The 20,423-nt window shown below is 39.5% G+C and overlaps 1 protein-coding gene across 2 annotated transcripts; it reads left to right on the top strand.

Moving 5' to 3' along the window:
- The first annotated feature begins 301 nt into the window (after nt 1-301).
- Nucleotides 302-5,793, top strand: LOC104610559 (putative ubiquitin-conjugating enzyme E2 16). Of its 2 annotated transcripts, none has more exons than XM_010277233.3 (6): nt 302-457; nt 595-698; nt 843-945; nt 1,029-1,092; nt 5,117-5,205; nt 5,295-5,793. In XM_010277233.3, exons 1-6 carry the CDS (start codon nt 428-430, stop codon nt 5,388-5,390), a joined length of 486 nt encoding a protein of 161 aa, XP_010275535.1. In that variant the 5' UTR covers nt 302-427; the 3' UTR covers nt 5,391-5,793. The 2 variants fall into 2 exon arrangements, with proteins under 2 accessions (XP_010275535.1, XP_088745807.1); XM_088889681.1 differs by having other exon boundaries at nt 338-484.
- The last annotated feature ends 14,630 nt before the right edge of the window (nt 5,794-20,423 follow it).

Genomic DNA, 20,423 nt, shown 5'->3' with positions numbered 1-20,423 from the left:
GTGAAGTATGTAGGGTGGTGTTAAAATATGAAAGGCACAGGGCAGCAAAAGTTGAGGGAACCTGACATTACAGAAGGGTAGATGCATGCAATTGATGTAAATGTCAGAAGCGGGCAAGAAAAAGATGCGGGATCCACCAAATCCCACCGCGTTATCAAGAAATATAAAAGTGTTTTAGTCATTGATTAATGCCTCCTATGACCATTGGTGCAGCAAAGTAATTCAGTGCCAGAATATCTAGAAAATAATCAGGGGCATTTATGTAAATTAGTTTGTCAGACATAAAATAAAAGATGACTGAAGAGGACAAGAGCAATACGCGAGGACGGTTCTCTCTCTCTCTCTCTCTCTCTCTCTCTCTCTCTCTCTCTCTCTCTCTCTCTCTGTTCTCGTCAACCCCCATCAATTTTCGCCTTGTCGAAGAAGCATGACCAGCTCCTCCGCCGCTTCTCGCAAGGTTCTACGGCCTTCTACTCTTATCGATGTTCTTCTCGTGCCGTGATCTCGCTTTAATTTTCGTTTTCTGAATCTATGTGTTCTTCATCACATATGTATCTTATTTTTTTTTGACAATTATGTTGAATTCCTGATTAGGCTTTGAGCAAGATCGCTTGCAACCGGCTCCAGAAGGAACTCGTTGAATGGCAGGCTAATCCTCCCTCAGGGTTCAAACACAAAGTCACCGATAATCTCCAAAGGTTAGGGTTAGGGTTATTGTACTCTCTATTTCTTATTTTATTAATTTTGCTTTATTTGTTGAATGATTCCTAGATTAGTCGATTTGTTTTTTCGCTCTTTCCTTGATTTTGAGTCTTAAAATCCTTGTTTTTGCTGATTCAAAGGTGGGTTATCGAAGTTAATGGAGCCGCGGGAACTCTTTATGCTAACGAAACTTACCAGCTCCAAGTTGATTTTCCCGAGCATTACCCTATGGAAGCACCGCAGGTGGATATCGATCAACTTTGATATTTTTGTGGGTATTTTTTATGTGATTTTCTTAATTTTTATACTTTTCTTTGGTTGGATAGGTTATTTTTCTCCATCCTGCTCCTCTGCATCCACACATTTATAGCAACGGACATATATGTCTAGGTAATTTTTGGGGATTTTGTTTGCTTCCACATCCGATCATATTTATGCGGACTTGTTATTTACTCAGTCTGGCTTCTCTAAAATCTTTGATGCTTCGAAGCTTCATTGTTGGTTTTGTGCTTGGTCTATTGCTTCATTCTCAAAGATGCACATAATGAGGATATACTTTTCTTTCTATCTTTTTTTTTTTTCAAACTTCTTTGAATATTATTTGGTTTATATTTTATATGGTAACGGGACAATTTGTGCTTTGAATGGGTCATTTTTTTTAATTGTGCTGATGCCGACTATTTTTTTTTTTTTCCATCTTTGAGTTTGTCCATGATATGCTGTTAGTTGCCCTATTCCTCAGCGCTTCAGAAGTTTGTTGCATACCCATTATCCATTGTACAGTTAAGTTGTTATACTGGTGTTATTTTATTATTCTGCAGATATCCAAGTTTTAAGTAAACGAGAAAAGAAAAAGGTCCTGCAAAGAATTAATAGCACAATTCCCATTATGATTGTCAGTCCTTTTTAAGGTTCACAATTTAATATCAAAATGTCACATATAAAGTGGAAGGGAATGGAGATAAACCTCAACTGTATTCATGCTGTCATAATCAGTTAAATTAGTTACTGTTAATTAAATCAAAATTGATCACAGTCAACATTAGAACCATTTCATATGTTGAGATGGCTTCTCTTTGGAATTTGCTAATGCTGCTCATTCATTTATCCTAATAAAAGATATTTTTAAAAGACACTTAAAGTTATAAAAACTTTTTTATAGGGATTATGGATTTGTTTGGGCTTGCCTCAAGAGGCTTGGTACAAAGGGGGCTCATATAATCAAGAATGCATAATGTTTAACATCACATTGGCTATTTGAATTTTCATTTAAATATGTTTTGTATGTTATGCTTGATTGTATTTTTAAATTTTCATTTTAAATATGTTTTACATGTCATGCTTTATGTATTTTAATTTGAGAAAATAGGTTTTTTAAAACATTTATTTTAAAATTTAAGTTTATATTTGTTAATTAATATTATAGTTAATATTTTGCATTTTTTTGAATTTCTTGTCATTTATTTATTTTTTTGGGGTTCTTTTGAACTTTTTACCATTTTTTGCATTTTTGCCTTGCTTCAGAAAGGCGCATGCCTTGCCTTGCACCTCACACCTCAGGCGTAAAATGACCCTTACATTTTTTTTTTAATTTTTTGATGAATAATGGCCCTTGCACTTTTAAAGCACTGACCTTCTCTAAAGTCTCAGAAGTTCATGGCATTTTTATTATTCTTCAAAGAAGATTTGATGTTGCTAAGCTAAAGGCATCGGGAGAATGGACTACCCTTGTAATTTTGATCCCTAAGGAGATCCTCTCTTATGCTTGAATCAGGTAAATGGATGAATCAAAGTGAATTAGTTATCAGCTGATTCAACCAGGATAAGTATGTAGTTTCTTTTATTGAGAGATAACGTGAAGATTTGCTAAAAGTTTAATCTAATTTGATCGAGAGGTACTCCTCGATAATTAATCTTGTAGAAAAATGAAGATAAAAAATGAAAATTAAAAACTTGGATGTATTGTATTAATGGAAATGATAGATTTCAATATAATGTTCTGCTTTTGGTGAACTTAGGAAATTATCAGGTTTTGTCATGATAAGACTTGTGAATTGAGTAGGGTAGTAACTTGGACAGGTTCAATTGTGCAACTTGAATTTTTTCATGGGTTCCACCGGGGTTTAAGGGCTAATATGGTTTGCTGTTGAGCCTAAAAGGTGAGGGCTTGACTTGAGTAGTAGGGCTGTTCATAAGAAGACCCAACCCGACCAAACCGACCAACCCGGACCGATCCAACCCGAGTCGGCCGGGTTTTCTTCAGCACCGGTCGGTTTCGGGTTGTAAAAAATCATAAACCGATGGTTCGGGTCGGTTTCGATTTTCATATGTGAAAACCGAACCCGAACCGACCCGACCCGAACCGAACCGACTTAGTAGTTAGTAGTTAGTTCCTAGTTAGTAGTTACAACCTACTTAGTTCCTACTTAACTAAGTTGTCTCTATCCTAGTTACAACCTAAATTAATTTCTAGTCTTCTAGTTAGGAATGACATTAATGGCAAGTATTGTAAGACAACTAGACAAGGAATTTCTTTGGAAAAGTTTAAAGAAAAGAATCAAAGGATCCTAGTTTTTATGGTCTTTTACACCAAATAGGCGGCAATCAATTACAATTAGAATTAGGTGTCCTTTTTTACTTGGATTAGAAGGTTTCTTGAAATATACAAATTTCAGTCTTCTTTTTCTAATACAATTTGACTTTCTATTTTCTTGATAACTTCTATTCTAACTTGGTCCGCCCCCTACCAATTTCAGTCTTCTTTCTCTAATAGAATTAGGTGTCATTTTTTACATCAAATTTCAGTCTTCTTTCTCCAATCTACCAATTTATTACCATGGTTGAACTTAGAGCCGAAACCGACCCAAACCGACCCAACCCGACTCAAACCGACCAGGTCGGTTTTGCTTAACACGGTCGGTTTCGGTTTCAATTTCAGGTAACCCGACCAGGTCGGGTCGGTTGGAAAAATCTCAGTAAACCGACCCAACCCGACCCGTGAACAGCCTACTGAGTAGGTTGGGATTGGAGTGGAAGTCAATAGTCCAATGTACAAATCTATATGTAGTACACAATCTATGTACATGAAGCACTAAAGCAGTATATATGTGCAAATTTTTTAATTTTTTGATGTCTTCATATACTTTAAGTTGATTATTTTAGGGGAAAACCTGCTACTGTGGTATTTCTCTCTTTGTTATTCTGACAGCAGCCTGAAATCAGACCAGCCAAGCCACTACGGTCCAACTAGATCCAGCTCAACCCAACTGGGCCTGAGGAATCCTACTGAAGTTGTGTTAAAGCCTAGATTGGGTTGCTCTAGGGCTCACAAAGTCAGGTTTATCTTTGAGTTGGACTAGTCCTTGACTGAGATTTGATTCTTGTGGTTGGGCCTTGGCTGACAGCTGGCTTTATATCCAATCCAAGTGACCCAAGTTGCATCCTTGTTTGTGATAAATATAAGTGCAACACTGTATTCAGAAATGGAACGAAGAACATTCTGAATGGAATGTTAATCTGAGATGAATAATTGTCAGTACACAGTTGCAAAGGAATTTCCATGAGACACTCAAAATTTCCCCCTCAAAACAAAAAAGTAACAAAAGGAATGTGTTGCAAAGATCACTGTTTATACGGAAAACTTCTTTATACCTCATTGTCTATGATGATTAGAAGTTTCAAAATCTAATCTAGTGTATCATATAGACTAAAAATTGTGGTAATGAATGTGAATCTGGGTGAACATCACGATATTGGTGCAATTTTCTCCCTGCCCCACTCCCCATCAAAAAGATAAAAAGGGTTCTCTTTCATTTGTGGATAATTCAAGTGTCTTCATCTCATTGGTGACCTTTTAGGTAAGAACTAGTCTAGTGCTTCTTTGCACCAATCCTATACCTCTCCCCTGTCTGTTCACTCTTAGTGAGTCTAGCTGTTGAAGGTTGACTAGGTTCTTTTTTGTTTTAGTTTACTTTTAATTGAAGTTGTTTGGAATGAGGTTCTCTTGCTATGTAGCAAGGTTTTATCTAGTTGAAACTTGCTATTATGGGGCGAGGATATGATTTTCTGGTCAATACTGCTCAATTGAGGATGACCGTTAACTGTTCTGCGTCGGCTGAATATATTTGTGTATGTTCACTCGACTTGTGTCAGCATGGGAATCATTTTCATCATAAGATTTAGTGATTGAGTACCTACCATTTTCTAGTCCGTTGCTTGTCTTCAAGAATGTTTCTATTTTTTTTCTTCAATTTGCAGATGCAAAGATAGCCATTGTTGCTATTTAAATTTTCTCTCTCTCTCTCTCTCTCTCAGCACACAAACAACCCACCCCACTTTGAGCATTAATATTGACGGCTTACCCTTTTTCAGAAATTTGTATGGTTAATTGCACTTTCTCCTTTATTTGAAACAGATATTCTGTATGATTCTTGGTCTCCAGCGATGACTGTAAGTTCAATCTGTATTAGCATTCTCTCGATGCTATCAAGCTCAACCATGAAGGTTTGAATGAACTGCATTAGGATTTGCAATTGCTTATAGTGTATTTTAAGTCGAGATTGATTTGTGATGGATTTTGGTTTTGGTTGCAGCAACGCCCAGCAGATAATGATCGCTACGTGAAAAACTGTAGGAATGGTAGATCTCCCAAGGAGACGAGATGGTGGTTCCATGATGATAAAGTGTGATGATTAAATAATTTGACAACTACAACATCTTCCTGTTGGGTGATCGTCGGATAAAGAAAACTAATAGGTATCATTTTCATCTGAAAGAAGAAAAAAAAAATAGAATTAAAAAAAAAACAATTGTGAAAAGAAAAGGCACTTGCAACGGCCTCATGAGAAGTACGCGGGTTAGGAGCAAAGAGCTGCTGTAAAGTTGCAATTTCTGGTAATTTGTAAAGGAAGAGGAGGGGGGTTAATCTGTCGTGAAGGGAACAATAAACAAACAAGTTTATGGTGTTCTGGGTATCTTTCGTCTCTTCCATATTTGTGTTGAGTATTGTAGCTCCTCCTTGTATGTTCATGATGTCACCCTGCCATCTGTTTTCTTATTGACTTATTTAGAATCTGAATATCAATTTGCAAATGTCCACTGCCCGACTAGGTAGACACGCTGCTGGGTCCGGAACGAGATGCTGTCGGAAGGAACTCACTTTGCCAGTTGCCACAGGCAGGCCCATAGCTAGTCTGGTTCTGTAGCAAAACTCTTGCTCTTAGTCTTAGCTGTTGGCTAAACACGTTGTAAATTCGGGAGCCCAGACAATTTATGTTTTCTGCTATTAATGGACTCGGCTGCCTGTAGTCTGCACTCCAGACTCCAGAGACTTCAGTCCCGATCCCGAACAGAACGAATTTGGGAACAAGTTGAAGGGGGACAGGTCTGACCCCTGAGAGTTTTGGGGGGGAGGGCTGAAAAGGCTGCCGTTTAAGTCCATTGGTTTTGCACTCTGTTTTTCCAAGTAAAAAACATATATCGTAAAGTAGTTTCTTAGCTTCTATAAACCATATTTTCTTAATAATTATTCATAATTTTTATAAAAAGTATACATTTTATATAGAAAATTAACATATTTTATTATAGGAAAAGAAGTTGAAGAAGAGGAGGATGTGGAAGAAGAAAATATGTTGATCTTTATAAAGTAAATAGAATAGGCAATGTAATGAAGTACCACATATGCTAGCTTATAAAGTATATAAAGGGGCTGGTGACACCACCCAGGGGAATATGTGTATTTAGAACCTGTTTTCCTTGTTAATGAAGTAGCTTTGTGTGTGTTCAAAAAAATAACTATGATCACTCGTTTATTTAAGTTGATGGCCCATTCTACGTCGGCATACACAATGCTTCAACTAACAGTGCTTAGTTTTGATCTTTCTAGCATACATAGTGCTTAGTTTAATATTATGTAAATATAGATTGAAAATAAATAATTTCTTTTTTTTTTTGTTTTTGACCAGTCAACAATATCTTTTGGAATTTTTGCATAAAAATTAAAGAAGTTTAGCAAATTGGCAACTTTGGTTATGTTTTCAAATAAATTGCAAAACAAGTTATCCATACAAAAATCTAAACTTTTTTGACAAAATTGCCCCTCCCTTAAATTTCGTGAGTTTTTGCTATGTTATTTCCCCACTTCCTACTCTCTAACTCTTCTCATCCTTTGGCCATGGTTATTTAGCAAAATCTTCATGTGGAAAGAAAAGCAAGAACTTGCAGCTTTCTTGTTCTCCTCTCTGTAATTTGATCTGTTTCATAAGCAAGAAGAGCCTCCAGCATTCTTGTTCTCCTCTCTACTACAAAAGCCTCTCTCTCTCTCTCTCTCTATGATTAGTATTTGATTGAAGTTGGTTAGTATACTGGTGCGTACTAGCCATTGGCAAAGCAAACATGCATCCGCCTTGAGTTCTGCTATCCAATTTTGATCGAGTGAGTTATTTCAGAAAACCTAGCTGAAATAAATGAATCCACAAATCCTAATCTTCTTTAATTTTTATGCGAAAATTCCATAAACTAACTACCTCACACCCATACGTTCCTCTATGATACAACTAAATAAGACCCCGACTTTGAATTGTAAACAGAACCTCCAAGTTTAAAATTAAGAGAACGTATTTCTAACTTGGATGTTTAATTAGTAGGCTTTCAACATTTGGATTTCTAGTTATTGTGTCTCTACATGCATTTCCACAATAAATTTTACAAATATAGAAAATCCAATATCAAGAATATTTGTTCCAACTCAAATATACCATTATTAATTTCTCCAAACCTGCTAATTGTATAATTTCATCAATATATAAGAGAAATTATGAAGGGAAAGGTAGTAAAAAATAGAAAACCTGACTTTACAAATTATATGGTTGAGAGTAAAAGGCAAAAATTGAACACTCCTTTAGCAAAAAGTTTCCATGCATATGATCTTAAGTAGAAGACAGATTCTTAACAGATTTAAGGGCTTACCTTGGAATGTTATAGTTTTGGTGAATTGATTATGACTCAGATCTAATATTGAACAAGGCAACAGAAAATCTACAAGAATCAGTCCAAATAAGCAAAATATAAGAATGATAGAAAACAGATCACCTACCCTTCCTATAATATTTTCATTGCTTTATGCCTCTGTTGTCTCTATAATATTTTTCTAAGTTGAGCCAAAGCTTTGATCACCTACCCTTCCTATTTCACATGTTACAATCTATCCAGGTAGCATAGCTCCCCCAATACAAATTATCCATGCCTGTCCCTTCCATAACCAAATGCATATGCTAGCACATTTCTAGATGATTCTGACCCACTAAATAAGTTCGCCCTATTTGAGTAAGAGATTTTACCTCTTTAAGTGAATGACAATACATTCTTGGGCCTTCCTTATTAATGACTATGTACGAATATCCATTTTTACATTGTCATATCCAAAGGGAACGATGGAATTTGAGCTCTTAGAGTGGGCATAGCTCTACACTTATATGCATCCTCTGACTCCCATCTGATTCTACAACCCATATGGGTATGGGTAGGGTATGGTATTAGGTTATATCCAACCTTCCTGATCCACATTATGTGGGAAAGCATATGAACTTTATGTATTATGTGTTGAGCTTAAAAATATTTTGAATTTTATGTGAAGGATAATTGATAGATTATGTGTTTTTTAACATGTTTTAATCAAATAATTAGAATTTGCAAAACACTCCCCAAACCTGCCACATTACCATCCCTAGGTAGCATAGCATGAAGTTGTTATTCATCCAATCAGTGTGAAGGATTTATTTATTTATTTTACACATTTCTTCATATATGAATAAATTTGGACCATTAACAAATTTAGACACCACCCAACAATAAACAAATCGAATGGTGTTTAACAGATTTAGATAACATTTGGCAATAAACATATCAGATGGTGTTTAACAAAGTTAGACACCCTCCAAAATTAAACTGACCACATCACCTTTTTGAAAATTTCAATTATTAGATAGTAGCAAACATTGATCAACCAGATGATCTCATAGTATTTTCACCCTCAAATACGTCTAAAACCAATAGACCACAAAGTTGTATATGATTCTCATAGGTGCTTAGACCATCTAGTATATAGACTAGATGGTGTTTAAATGATTTAGGTAGCATCCGACAAAACACATACCAGATTGTGTTTTGCAGACTTAGAAACCAACCGCATTGCACAGGCCAAATGATTACTTTCAATTTTGAGTTATCAATTATAGTTACAATAATTTATTATGCAAGTGATCTAACACACTCAAATTCTTTTAAAACCCAACAAACCAGATGGTTGTATATGAGAATCATAGATGCATAGACCATTCAGTATGCATAAGACCAGATGTTGTACTATAGACTTACAAACCATGCGACATTACATAGGTTGTTTTTTTTTTTTGGTAAATACAGGTTGAATGATTGCTTGCAATTTTGAGTCATCAATTAGAGTTGCAATTGTAGTCATCATTCATCTAAAGTCCATCAAACCATAAGGTTGTATATGATTTTTATAAGTGTACAGACCATCTAATATAGCGAAGACTGGACAGTGTTTTATAGACTTAGAAACCACCTGGCATTAAACATATTGGATGATTGCTTGCAATTTTGAAACATCATTACAGTTGCAAGAATTTATCCCCAGATGATCTAGTTTTAGTTGCACTATCAAATATATTTGGAACCCAATAAACCACATCATTCTGTATGGTTCTCATATGTATATATACCATCCGGTATAGGGCATGTCGAATGGTGTTTTGCAGACTTAGCAACCATTTGGCATCACAAAGTCTAGATGGTCTATTGCAGTTTTGAATCATCAATTGTGATTGTAAATATCTATCATTGAGGTGATAAAATAGTATTTGCACCCTCAAATTCATATAAAGCCCAACAAATCATAAGGTTGTGTATGATTCTCACAAGTGAATAGACCATCCGGTTATACCGGATGATGTTTTATAGACTTATAAACCATTTGAGATTACATAGGTCGGGTGATTGCTTACGATTTTGAGTCATCAATTTATAGTTGCAATCATCTAGTACACATGTGATAAAATAATAGATACACCCTCAAATTCATCCAAAACCCACTAGACCATTAATTTGCATATGATTTTTACATGTGTACAAACCATCTGGTATATTGAAGACTGAATGGTGTTTTATACTATCAAATGCATCTAGAACCCAATATACTACATGATTTTGTATAATTATCATGTGTATAGACCATCTGGTATAGGCAGCCTGGATGGTGTTTTACAGACTTAGAAACCATTCGGCATTGAACATACCGTATGGTTTTTAGCATATTTTCCCAAAAAAGGTGTTAATAGTATAAATCATTTGGTAAAATTGGAAATACATATACAAAGGTTGGAATGGATATAGGATAAGTATAATCCATATTAAATAAGAAAAAACAAAATGTTACTTAGAATGCCAAGCATTTGTAAAATTAGTTACATTTGTCTATATTTAGAACCAAAATAGATTTAATTGATGACAAAATTCATTTAAGGGTCCATTGTATTTTCCTTTTGGATCAACTTTTGAGCTCATATCCTCTTTTGTATGTCTTGATTTGAGACTAGGGCAGAGAATTTTCCGCTAGTGTCACTTCATTAATTGAATGTGAAGTAGCAAGATCAACAACACGATTACAAACTTTTTCTTCTTTTGTCTTGCATGTGTCGGATTATTCAATGAAGGCTCAGGTTCATTACATACTTTATTGTTAGTTGTGGATACAACTGCCAATGAAGCAATAACATCCAATGCTTCATGAACATATTGCCTAAGATTGTGTTCAAATTTTGCAAGCGGGAATAGCATAGGGAGAAGACACTTCAATGTCTCTTGTCGAAGCAAAATATAATAAATGTCAATTTGTTATTTAAGAAAATAAAGATCCAAATTACTAAATAAGCTACTAAGTTAAAGTAACATGAAAATTTATTTTATTGCCATGTCATGTAATTGAGCTTGCAAAGACTACGTTTGTCTCATCATAACCTTGATTTTCATAGTTCATACTTGATGGTCCATGAAGATGATGAATTCGTTTGTATGAAATCCGATTAAACCATTCTTTATAATCACTTGAAGTGGAACCACCAACTATTTGAGTAGGTACATCTAAATCATGGATAATGCCATTTTCCAAGGTATTCCACATGGGTCTATCAGTTTTGAGCAGAGATGCAATCTTAGGATGGTCACTGTTGCACATGATGTTATGTTGATTCATCACCTATCACCTATTACCGTGGTGAGGATTTAGGAGGGGGATATATGCATTCCATGGGATCTATGTCTTGTGCATCTTAGAACCATGAAAATTAAGACCCAGACCTACTTCAAGGGACACATGTTAGTTCAATTTTAAAGTGTGATAAGGGAGTGGAGGATGGTGGTGGTGGTTTAGGTATAATAGCTTGGGAGACAAGTTGAGGGTTTTCTAATTTTATTGGCTTTCAGCAACACAATGTAGTACGTCTAAGCATTAAACCTATTCAAGTAAATAGACATCAAAGGATCTATACGACCATAGATATATCCATTGGTATCAGGTAACTTAGTAGAAAGTTCAGATAGAGGTTGTATCAAGGAGAGCCAGACAAAACAAAATTTAGATTTTCCATTGGAGTCAGCAAATAGAGATCCAAGCCCTTATGCCGAGTCCATAAATAAAGTCAAATTTACTAAAACTCCAAAAAGTCAGCAAACAGTGTTGGCTCCAGCTATCCAGGGCCTAAGAGAGATGATCTGGATATATGGACCTAATCATTGATGAATTGTATATGGCGTATGGTTCTACCATTATTCGCTTCTAAATTTGTTTTTTTTTTTTTTTTTTTCTTTTAGATCAAAAACCCTTCTATACATGATTTGAATTTTTTGTTGTCTCCTTTACATCCTACATCACTTGTTTATCTTAATGCATAATAAGGTAATATCCATCCTAATTAAACCATTCCTACAAACTCTTGTGGAACCACATGGTTTAGACTTTATCATTGGATTTTGTGGCTTATCCTAGTTGTAGGATTAGTCAAGTATAATAATGAAAAGTCACAGTGTTACCATGTTAAGATAAGAAAAGATCCCTCCATGTTTCGCATGGTCTTTGTTGTAGAAAAATAAGAAATTGAGTTGGGTTGGATGACTCGGATCCACTAACACCCACCATATTCACTGAAAAGAAAAGAAAAAAAAAAAAAAACTATTTCTTGATAGGTCAAGCAGGAGTTGTTGAATTATATATATAGTATGAAGATGAAAACCAAAATCAAGAGAGTAACGCTGGGGTTATAAGACAACCAAAGATTAGGAATAAGTAGCATATATTCATATAAGTATGTCCTATGCAAGACAATAACTCAATAATGTTTTTAGAACACAAAAATGCTATCTAGCACCCTGAAGGGATTGCCTGAAGAAAGGAAATTCAAAGGAGAAGTTCTTTATAATTATACACTGTAGAGATCAAATCATGAATACGGATTTAACATTAACATTTAAAAAATATATATACCGTTGCTATAGGAGATACAAGGGGTTCCTAGTAAATCTGAATTCACGAATGAGTGAAACAGCTGTAGAAACCCTATTTCTTTTTAGGGGACAAAATTATATAAAACTCTGTATGAAGCTCTTGAAAACTAGTGTGTAAATTGATGAAAATCGAAAAGGGCAAATGAATTGTACTTAACTCCAAGAAGAATATGACATTATCAACTTAGAATGAGAGAGAGAGAGAGAAAGAGGACAATGAGAGAGTTAAAGGCTTTTTTTGCTTATGAAACAATTATCAAATTACAAAGAGAGGAATGAGAAAGCTAAAGGTTCTTCTTGCTTTTCACATGAAGATTTTTCACTAGAGGGCTTTGTTTGTCTCTCCTTGCGAGAAAAAATAGGGCTAGACAACCATGGTCGAAGGTTGTCAAAGAGTAGAAAGCGGGAAATAACAGAGCAAAAACACTCGAAAGTGATGTTTTGCAATTTATTTGAAAAACATAACAGAAGTTAACAATATTCTAAACATCTTTAATTTTTTTTTCTTTTTTTTTGCAAAAAGTCCATTTCTTTTTCATCTTTTGCTTATGCAGTTTTCTCTTCATGGAAAAAGAAACTTTTGTCACTGAGTGTAAAGTTGCAGAGAACTATTAAGGATGCAAAGAGCTAGTCACGTTGAACAACTCCCCTAATGCCTAGGCTTTTTTAACTGATATGACCAACTGATCAAACCGAGAAATCAACTAAATTGAGAAATCCAGTTGGGTTGTTTTTTCACATGTTCTCAATTAGTTTCGAGTGATCATTATGTCAACCCAAACGTATCGGTTTGATTGGACAACTTACATACAACCGAATCGAACCCGTGAACAACCCTAATAACTGATCACCTTTATTCAAAATATTTTATGTATATTGATGTTTTGAATGGTTAAAAAAAAAGGAAAATATCTTATGTATATCAATATTTTACGTATATTGATTGGATTCAATTAATGCAAAGTCCGTTTGAATGCCCATTATATCCTTGCATTGGAAATTGATGAGGGGTGATTTGGTCTGACCTACCAATAAGCAGATACATGGATGCAACTAGTTGATTGGACATTGACAAAACACTTCCTGCCACCTCAGCAGGACAGATCACCTCGGATACCTCAGGCACCTCGGCCAGGACCAAGGACCGAGTAGCTCGTTATGACCCGATTTGCCAAGGTGACACGTACTAGACTTCTAGAAGCAAGCCAGCTGTCTCTGGGCTCTTTGGGATCATGCCGCACAACTGCAAGTCTTATCCTCATCCCGCCCAAATCGAGTGGACTCGATAAGCCTTATCGACTATCACGAACCTCCTGGTGCAAAACGGACTCCTAACAACACAGGCCGAAGATTTCGGAGATGTTTCATGAGACCTACGGTAGCTCACCTATATAAGGGCATCTACACCAGTGACACAAGGTACACGCGAAAGTGAAACACTGTTCCTTGCAGCCGAGGGAGAGGTCCTCTCTTGTCGGGCAGTGTATGATCATTATGGGCTGAGAGGTTAAGTGTAAGATCATTGAAGGTAATACCTGATGGGCTAATCTTGCATCTGCTCACAGTCCTTGGGTTTTTATAAGGTGGCTTGGCCCAGGGACCACTTAGTGTAAGTGTTGAGCCCATTAGGAGCCCATGTGATGGCTTAGGGGGTGCACTGTCCATAATAGTGTATTCGGCCAGGCCTTGTAACAAAGGCTGGGCTGAACCCATGTAGTTGATGTGTAGATCAATGTTTGGGTCCCACGCCATACAAAGAAGCCCAACTAGGCAGCAGTTTGAAAGCATACTGAGCACTAAGACTTCATGGGCCTAAAGCCCATTTCGAGTTGGGTTGATTTGATCAGTTAAATTAAGGGGCGGATTTGAGATTAGATTAGCAAATAGGATAGGGTCTTAACCCTATCCACTCATAGAGTCTAGATCTAAATGAGATTTAGATCTGAAAACCTCCTAATAAGATTAGGAGAGGGTTGATCTAATCTGCAGATAAGATAAGAGTCTATCCTTATCACTTAAGGGGAATTCAGATCTAAATATGATTTGGATCAACAACTCCTTATGGGATTAGGAGCTGATCCCTTTAAAATTAGAAAAGAAGGAGGGGTGACAGCCTCTTGTATCAACACATCCTCAATTTCAGAGCAAGAGTTATAGAAGAGAGAACATAACATCCAGTGAGATTGCGCTATTTTCTCCTTGCCACCTCCTTCCTGCCGCTGCCATAACTACCAGTTCGATCTCCTCTTCAAGCAGAAGCGATCAAGATCAGATCTTGATATCAGCCTTTGGGGAAAGGCTGATTTGAAGTTGTGCTCACAGCCTCCAGTGAATTCTTGCGAAGGGTTCGGTTCATTGGACGAGCACTGCTGATTCTGCTCCAACATTCAATGTGTCATCTTCAGTGGGAGCAGTCTTTGGAGTCTTTCTTTGGGCGTGAACACATTCGTTGGGAGATACTGTTTCTCCATTTCAGGTATATCCCTCTCCTGCTTCTGGTTTCAGATCTGGTTCGATTTAGAGGTCAAGATTGATCCTTGAAAATGTAGATTTTCTAAAACAGGGAATGTGATTTCCAGATGAGGGGAGAGGAAATTTTTGAAATTTCGCCCAACCTTCCTGTAGGGTTCGACCATCCATATGATGGATTTCTCATTCCCTCACATTTTACTAATGGCATCATCAAACAACATCGGAAATAGTATTGAGATGACAGTCACCGGGGGGCTGGACCAACATGCATTTAACCTAGAGATCCTCCCTATGTGACCATTGGTCAGTTTACCATCCCCCTCACCATCCCAGGGGTATTGACAATTCAGAGCCAGACGTTCGTCACCCAGTCGGTCAGCGCACCCCTGCCCCATGTGAGCACCGCTCTCCCAACTGCAGAGCCCTCTATGGTTCCTGTTGGGATAGAAGCTCGACAATTCCATGAGCTTGTGTAGAGCGTTTGACTCATGCAACTGCAGATGCAATAGGTATAGTAGTTCTAGCACTACTAGTGCCAATACCGGCAATTTCAGTATCAATAGCAGTTTCCCCCTCTCCAACAGAACCAACAAAATGTGAACCAGCAACATGGATGCCGGTCACCACCTTGGGGATCGGTGCCATCACAGGTCCCAACTCCTCGGAACCAGACCCCACCTCGGGACCCTATGGTAGGTTGGCGTCCATCACCACCCTAGCACAGGTAGTGGACTAGAGAAATCAATCGCAGCGCAACCGTCAAAGCAATCAGCAGTAGCAATCGCACAATGACGAACACCATCGCCGCCATGATGAACAGTAGATCAACAACCAACAACCCAAGGTAAGAGGCGAGGACCCAGCTCTCGACCCCTCCATTCCCCATAACAATCAGAACCCAAACCGCGTTTGTGAGAATTTCAACAACGGAGACCAGCTCCCTCCTTGCGGCAGTGTTTGAGGTCGGGAGAATACCAGAGTCAAGATACCAACTAGCACTGAGGTAAATAGCACCAACTAGGAAGCAACGAAGAAGCGATGCCATCGTTAAGCACGCTGCACCTCGAGTAGGAGCAGTGCACCAACAGTAGCAGCGAAGAAGAGACGGGAAGAATGAGCTCAATAGCAGCACAGTTGGCTCCTACTTTATTGAGCCGGCTTTCCCCTCTAGCACCAGAGATCATCTCGGCCCTAAGGCCGAAAAACTTCAAGACACCCTCCCTAGAGACCTATGACGAAAACTGAGATCCAAATGACCATGTCGATAGTTTCCAGTCCCTAATGTTGCTTGCCGGGGCGGACAACGCTAGCCTTTGCATGGCCTTCTCGACAACCTTCAAAGACACAACTAGGTCATGGTATAGGAACTTACCTTTGGGATCAATCCAAAGCTGGCAACAGTTCGTGGACTTATTCACCACCCACTACGTCACAAGTATGAACTGCCCAAAATCTGTGACGAACCTTCTGAACGTGGTCTAGTGAGAGAACGAGTCCCTAAGAGACTACATTAAGAGGTTCAACACAGAGAGGCTACATGTACCTAACCTTGACCGCGTCGTGTAGCTCATTACGGCCCAAAAGGGAATCCACCAGCTAGACTTCCATTGGCATCTCAAGTTGAACCCACCAAAAACAATGAAGGTGTTCCTCGATGAGGCTAACGGGTTCATCAAGGCTGAAGAGGCTCTCAGGTCTTGGTTAGAGCTATACCAGGCCAGGAAGAGGAAGAGAGCTGAAGAGGAGAGCAACAATAGCAAGCATCGGCGAAAGAGCAAGTCGCCGAAAAGAAGTAGGTCACCGCACAACAGGCGAAGCACGTCGCCAAAGAAGAGTCGGTCACCACCTCAAGGTTCTAAGTCAGGTTGGTGATCTAGAACCCCTCCTATTCAGAGATCCAGTTATACTGCACTGAACGCCAAGCGAGGTGAAATTCTGATGGCCATTAAGGACACCAGCTACGTCAAGTGGCCACCCAGGATGAGAAGAGACCCTGCCAGCAGGAATCCCAATTAGTACTACCATTTCCATTGTGAAGGACGAAATTGAAGAACTGATCCACCGCGGCTATTTGAAGAAATTTATTAAGTATGAAGATAGGGACGTGGAGCACCGACTTGCCGACTAGCGGAGAGACACGCCAGAATCAAGCAGGCAGAATGACCGCGATCAGTAGCCACCTCGGCAGCCGTCACTAGAAGATAGACCGATCCGCGAGGTGATCAACATGATCACCGGTGAATCCATTGTAGCAAGTTGCAGCACGGCAACGGGGAAGCATCAGTCCGGGAGCTCGAGCATGAAGAAGAGAACCTGCCGAATTGCCGTCGAGTAGAGGAGGTGATTTACTTCACCGAGGATGATGCTTGCAGGGTCTAGTATCCGCACGACGACGCCCTCGTGGTCAAGATAATAATCAATAACTTCGAGGTGAAGCGGATCCTGGTAGACTCAAGCAGCTCTGCGGACATCATTTTCCTGGAAGTTTTCGACAAGCTAAAGTTGGAGTGAAAGGATCTTCAGTTGGCGAACACGCCCCTGGTTGGGTTTAGTGGAGACATGGTGAAACCCCTTAGCAGAATCACGGTCCACATTGAACTCACAAGCTCAATGTGGACCCTTTAGTCAAGCCAGTTAGACAAAGGAAAATGAACCTTGCCATGGAGCGGTGGAGGGTAGTAGACGAGGAGGTTAGGAAGCTCATCGCGGTATACTTCGTTAAAGAGGTCTAGTATCCGAGTTGGGTAGAAAATCCAGCCCTCGTGAAGAAAGCCAATGGCAAGTGGCACATGTGCGTCGACTACACTGACCTCAACAGAGTTGTTGATCTTTGTGGATGCTTACTCCGACTACAACCAGATTAGGATGGATCTAGCCGACCAGGACAAAACTACTTTTGTAGCTAAACTAGGTCTATACTGTTATAAAGTAATGCCCTTTGGACTGAAAAACACTGGAGCAACCTTCAAATGCCTTGTAAACAAAGTATTTTAGCCTTTAATAGGTAATAAAGTTGAGTGTTATGTTGACGACATGGTCGTGAAGACCCAATTTTCTTCTTCTTTGATTAGTGATTTAGACTTTGTTTTCCAAATTTTAAGAAGTTTAACATAAAGCTCAACCCGAACCAAATGTGTCTTCGGGGCCACGTCGGGCAAATTCCTCGGGTACATAGTCAACCAGCATGGCATTGAGGCCAACCCAAAAAAAATAAAGGTCATTTTAGATATGAGACCACCCTGGAACATAAAAGAAGTGCAAAGGCTAACTAGCCGGGTAGCTGCCCTAAACCGGTTTATGTCTAAATTGGCTGGTCGATGCCTACCTTTCTTTAAGGTAAGTAAAAAGAACGAGGACTTTGAATGGTTTGATGAGTGTTAGCTTGCATTTGATGAGCTCAAAAAATACCTAAGTACCTCACCAGTTTTAACCCAACCTGAACCTACAGAGGAGCTTAGACTATATTTGTTCGCGAGCGACGAGGTGGTTAGCTCGATACTAATCCGAGAAGTAAACTGTGTCCAAAGGCCCGTCTACAATATAAGTAAAGTTTTGCAAGCAGTTGAGACAAGATACCCCGACATCGAGAAGATGGCTTATGCCCTAGTTATCGTAGCTTGGAAACTACGCCCACACTTCCAAGCTCACACCATCGTCGTCCTCACCAACAGACCACTAAGGCACGTTCTTTAAAAGCCTGAGGTCTCAAGTAGATTGACAAAGTGGGCCATCGAGTTGAGTGGGTACGACATCCAGTTCAAGCTACACCCAACTATTAAAGCTCAAGTCTTGGCGGATTTCATCGTAGAATGCACGTTCAGTACGCCGACCCCTGAAGTGATCGAGCCGACCAGCCAGTCGGAGGCATCAACCAGCGTGGCACGAGTTCTAGTCCAAGAAGCCTCGACATGGGACGAGGAGCCCTGGATCCTTCACGTCGATGACTCGTCTAATCAGCAAGGAAGAGAAGTTAGACTCATACCATATGGGCCGAGCGAGGTGAAGTTGGAGTATGCTCTCTGGTTCGAATTCGAGGCAACGAACAACGAAGCGGAGTACAAGGCGTTGATAGTCGAACTGACATTGGCGAAAGAGGTCGGAGCAAAGTAGAACTATTCATGGCCCGATCGGGCTTGGTCATGCAATTAGGCCCGCGGGCCTGACCTCGGGCCTACCACAGTAAGCCTAACTGTATTTCGGGCTGGGCTCGGGATTTGTCAAAAATGCCCGACCCGGCCTGACTCAGCATTATATATTTTATAAAATATATAATATGTATTTTATATATTATGTAAAATATATAAATAATATAATATTTATTAAAATATATATTTATAATTTAATATATACATTTTTTATTCTTTTCTTTATAATTTTTTTCTCTCTCTCTCTCTCTTTTCAGCCACTTCAACAGTAGTAACAGTATGGGCTAATTTTCGGGTTCGGGCCCAGGCCCGGGCTTTGGGCTTTTTATGAGGGCCGGGCTTGGGCTCGAGTTATAGGCCCGATGGTCGGGCTTGGGCTCGGGCTCGGGCCTTAGAAAAATCTGTTAATATAAAGTGAAAGCCTGGCCAGGCCCGACCAGGCCCGGCCAGGTCCGGCCCATGAATAGGTCTAGAGCAAAGCATGTTGTGGTATGCAGCAACTCTCAGTTGGTTGTGAACCAGGTGAAAGGCAAGTACGAGGCTCGAGAACCTGCCATGATGGCCTACTTGGCCAAAGTGAGGGAACTCCTACCCGACTTCCACTCTTGGCTCATCCGGCAAGTACCAAGGTCAAAAAACGCCGAGGCCGACGCACTCTCGAAGTTGGAAAGCGCAAGCGCAAGCAACAACTCTCGATATACGATGGTGTATATACAATGGGGTAGAAGAGGTCGCTCCTATGTTTTAAGTAGAACCAAGCTGGCTTGATCCCTTGTTGATTATCTGCTCCATAGGACCCTACCAGTAGAGTGTAACGCAACTTGGAGGGTAGAGCATTAGTCATCTCGGTACGTAATTATTGATGGACGACTGCCCCTACCTGTGCTGCTTACGACCCTCAAAAGCAGGCTGGGTGCTACACGATATCCATGAATGTCTCTGTGGAGGACACTTGGGGGGTAGAGCGCTTGCCCAAAAAGCACTAAGGCAAGGATATTATTGGCCTACAATGAAAGCAGGTGCACTCAAGCTCGTTTGAAAGTGTGATAACTGCTAGAGGCACGCCAACATCCTTCACCAGCCTGCCGCCGACCTGAAGTATCTGACTAGGTCGTGGCCTTTTGCCCAATGGGGGATAGACATCCTCGGTCCGTTCCCACCTGCAATCGGGCAGAGAAGATTCCTAGTCATGGCGGTTGATTATTTTACGAAGTGGGTAGAGGTCGAGCCCCTAGTGACCATCACAACCCAGAATGTACAAAATTTCTTTTGGAGGAATATAATATGCTGATTCGGACTGTCTAAGGTGCCGATCTCCGACAACGGGAAGCAACTCGAAGACATCAAGTTTCAGAACTGGTGCGCCGAGGTGGGGATACAACAAAACTTCACATCGGTGGCACACCCACAAGCGAACTGACAGGCTAAGGTGACAAACAGGGTGATTCTCCGCGGACTAAAAGCTCGCCTAACGCGAGCTAAGGGTTTGTGGGTCGAGGAGCTGCCCAGCGTCCTATGGGCCTACTA

The sequence above is a fragment of the Nelumbo nucifera genome, chromosome 1, assembly GCF_055504915.1.
Source record: "Nelumbo nucifera cultivar China Antique chromosome 1, China Antique-T2T, whole genome shotgun sequence".
NCBI classification, from domain to species: Eukaryota; Viridiplantae; Streptophyta; class Magnoliopsida; order Proteales; family Nelumbonaceae; genus Nelumbo; species Nelumbo nucifera.
This window is presented reverse-complemented; position numbering and strand designations above follow the sequence as displayed.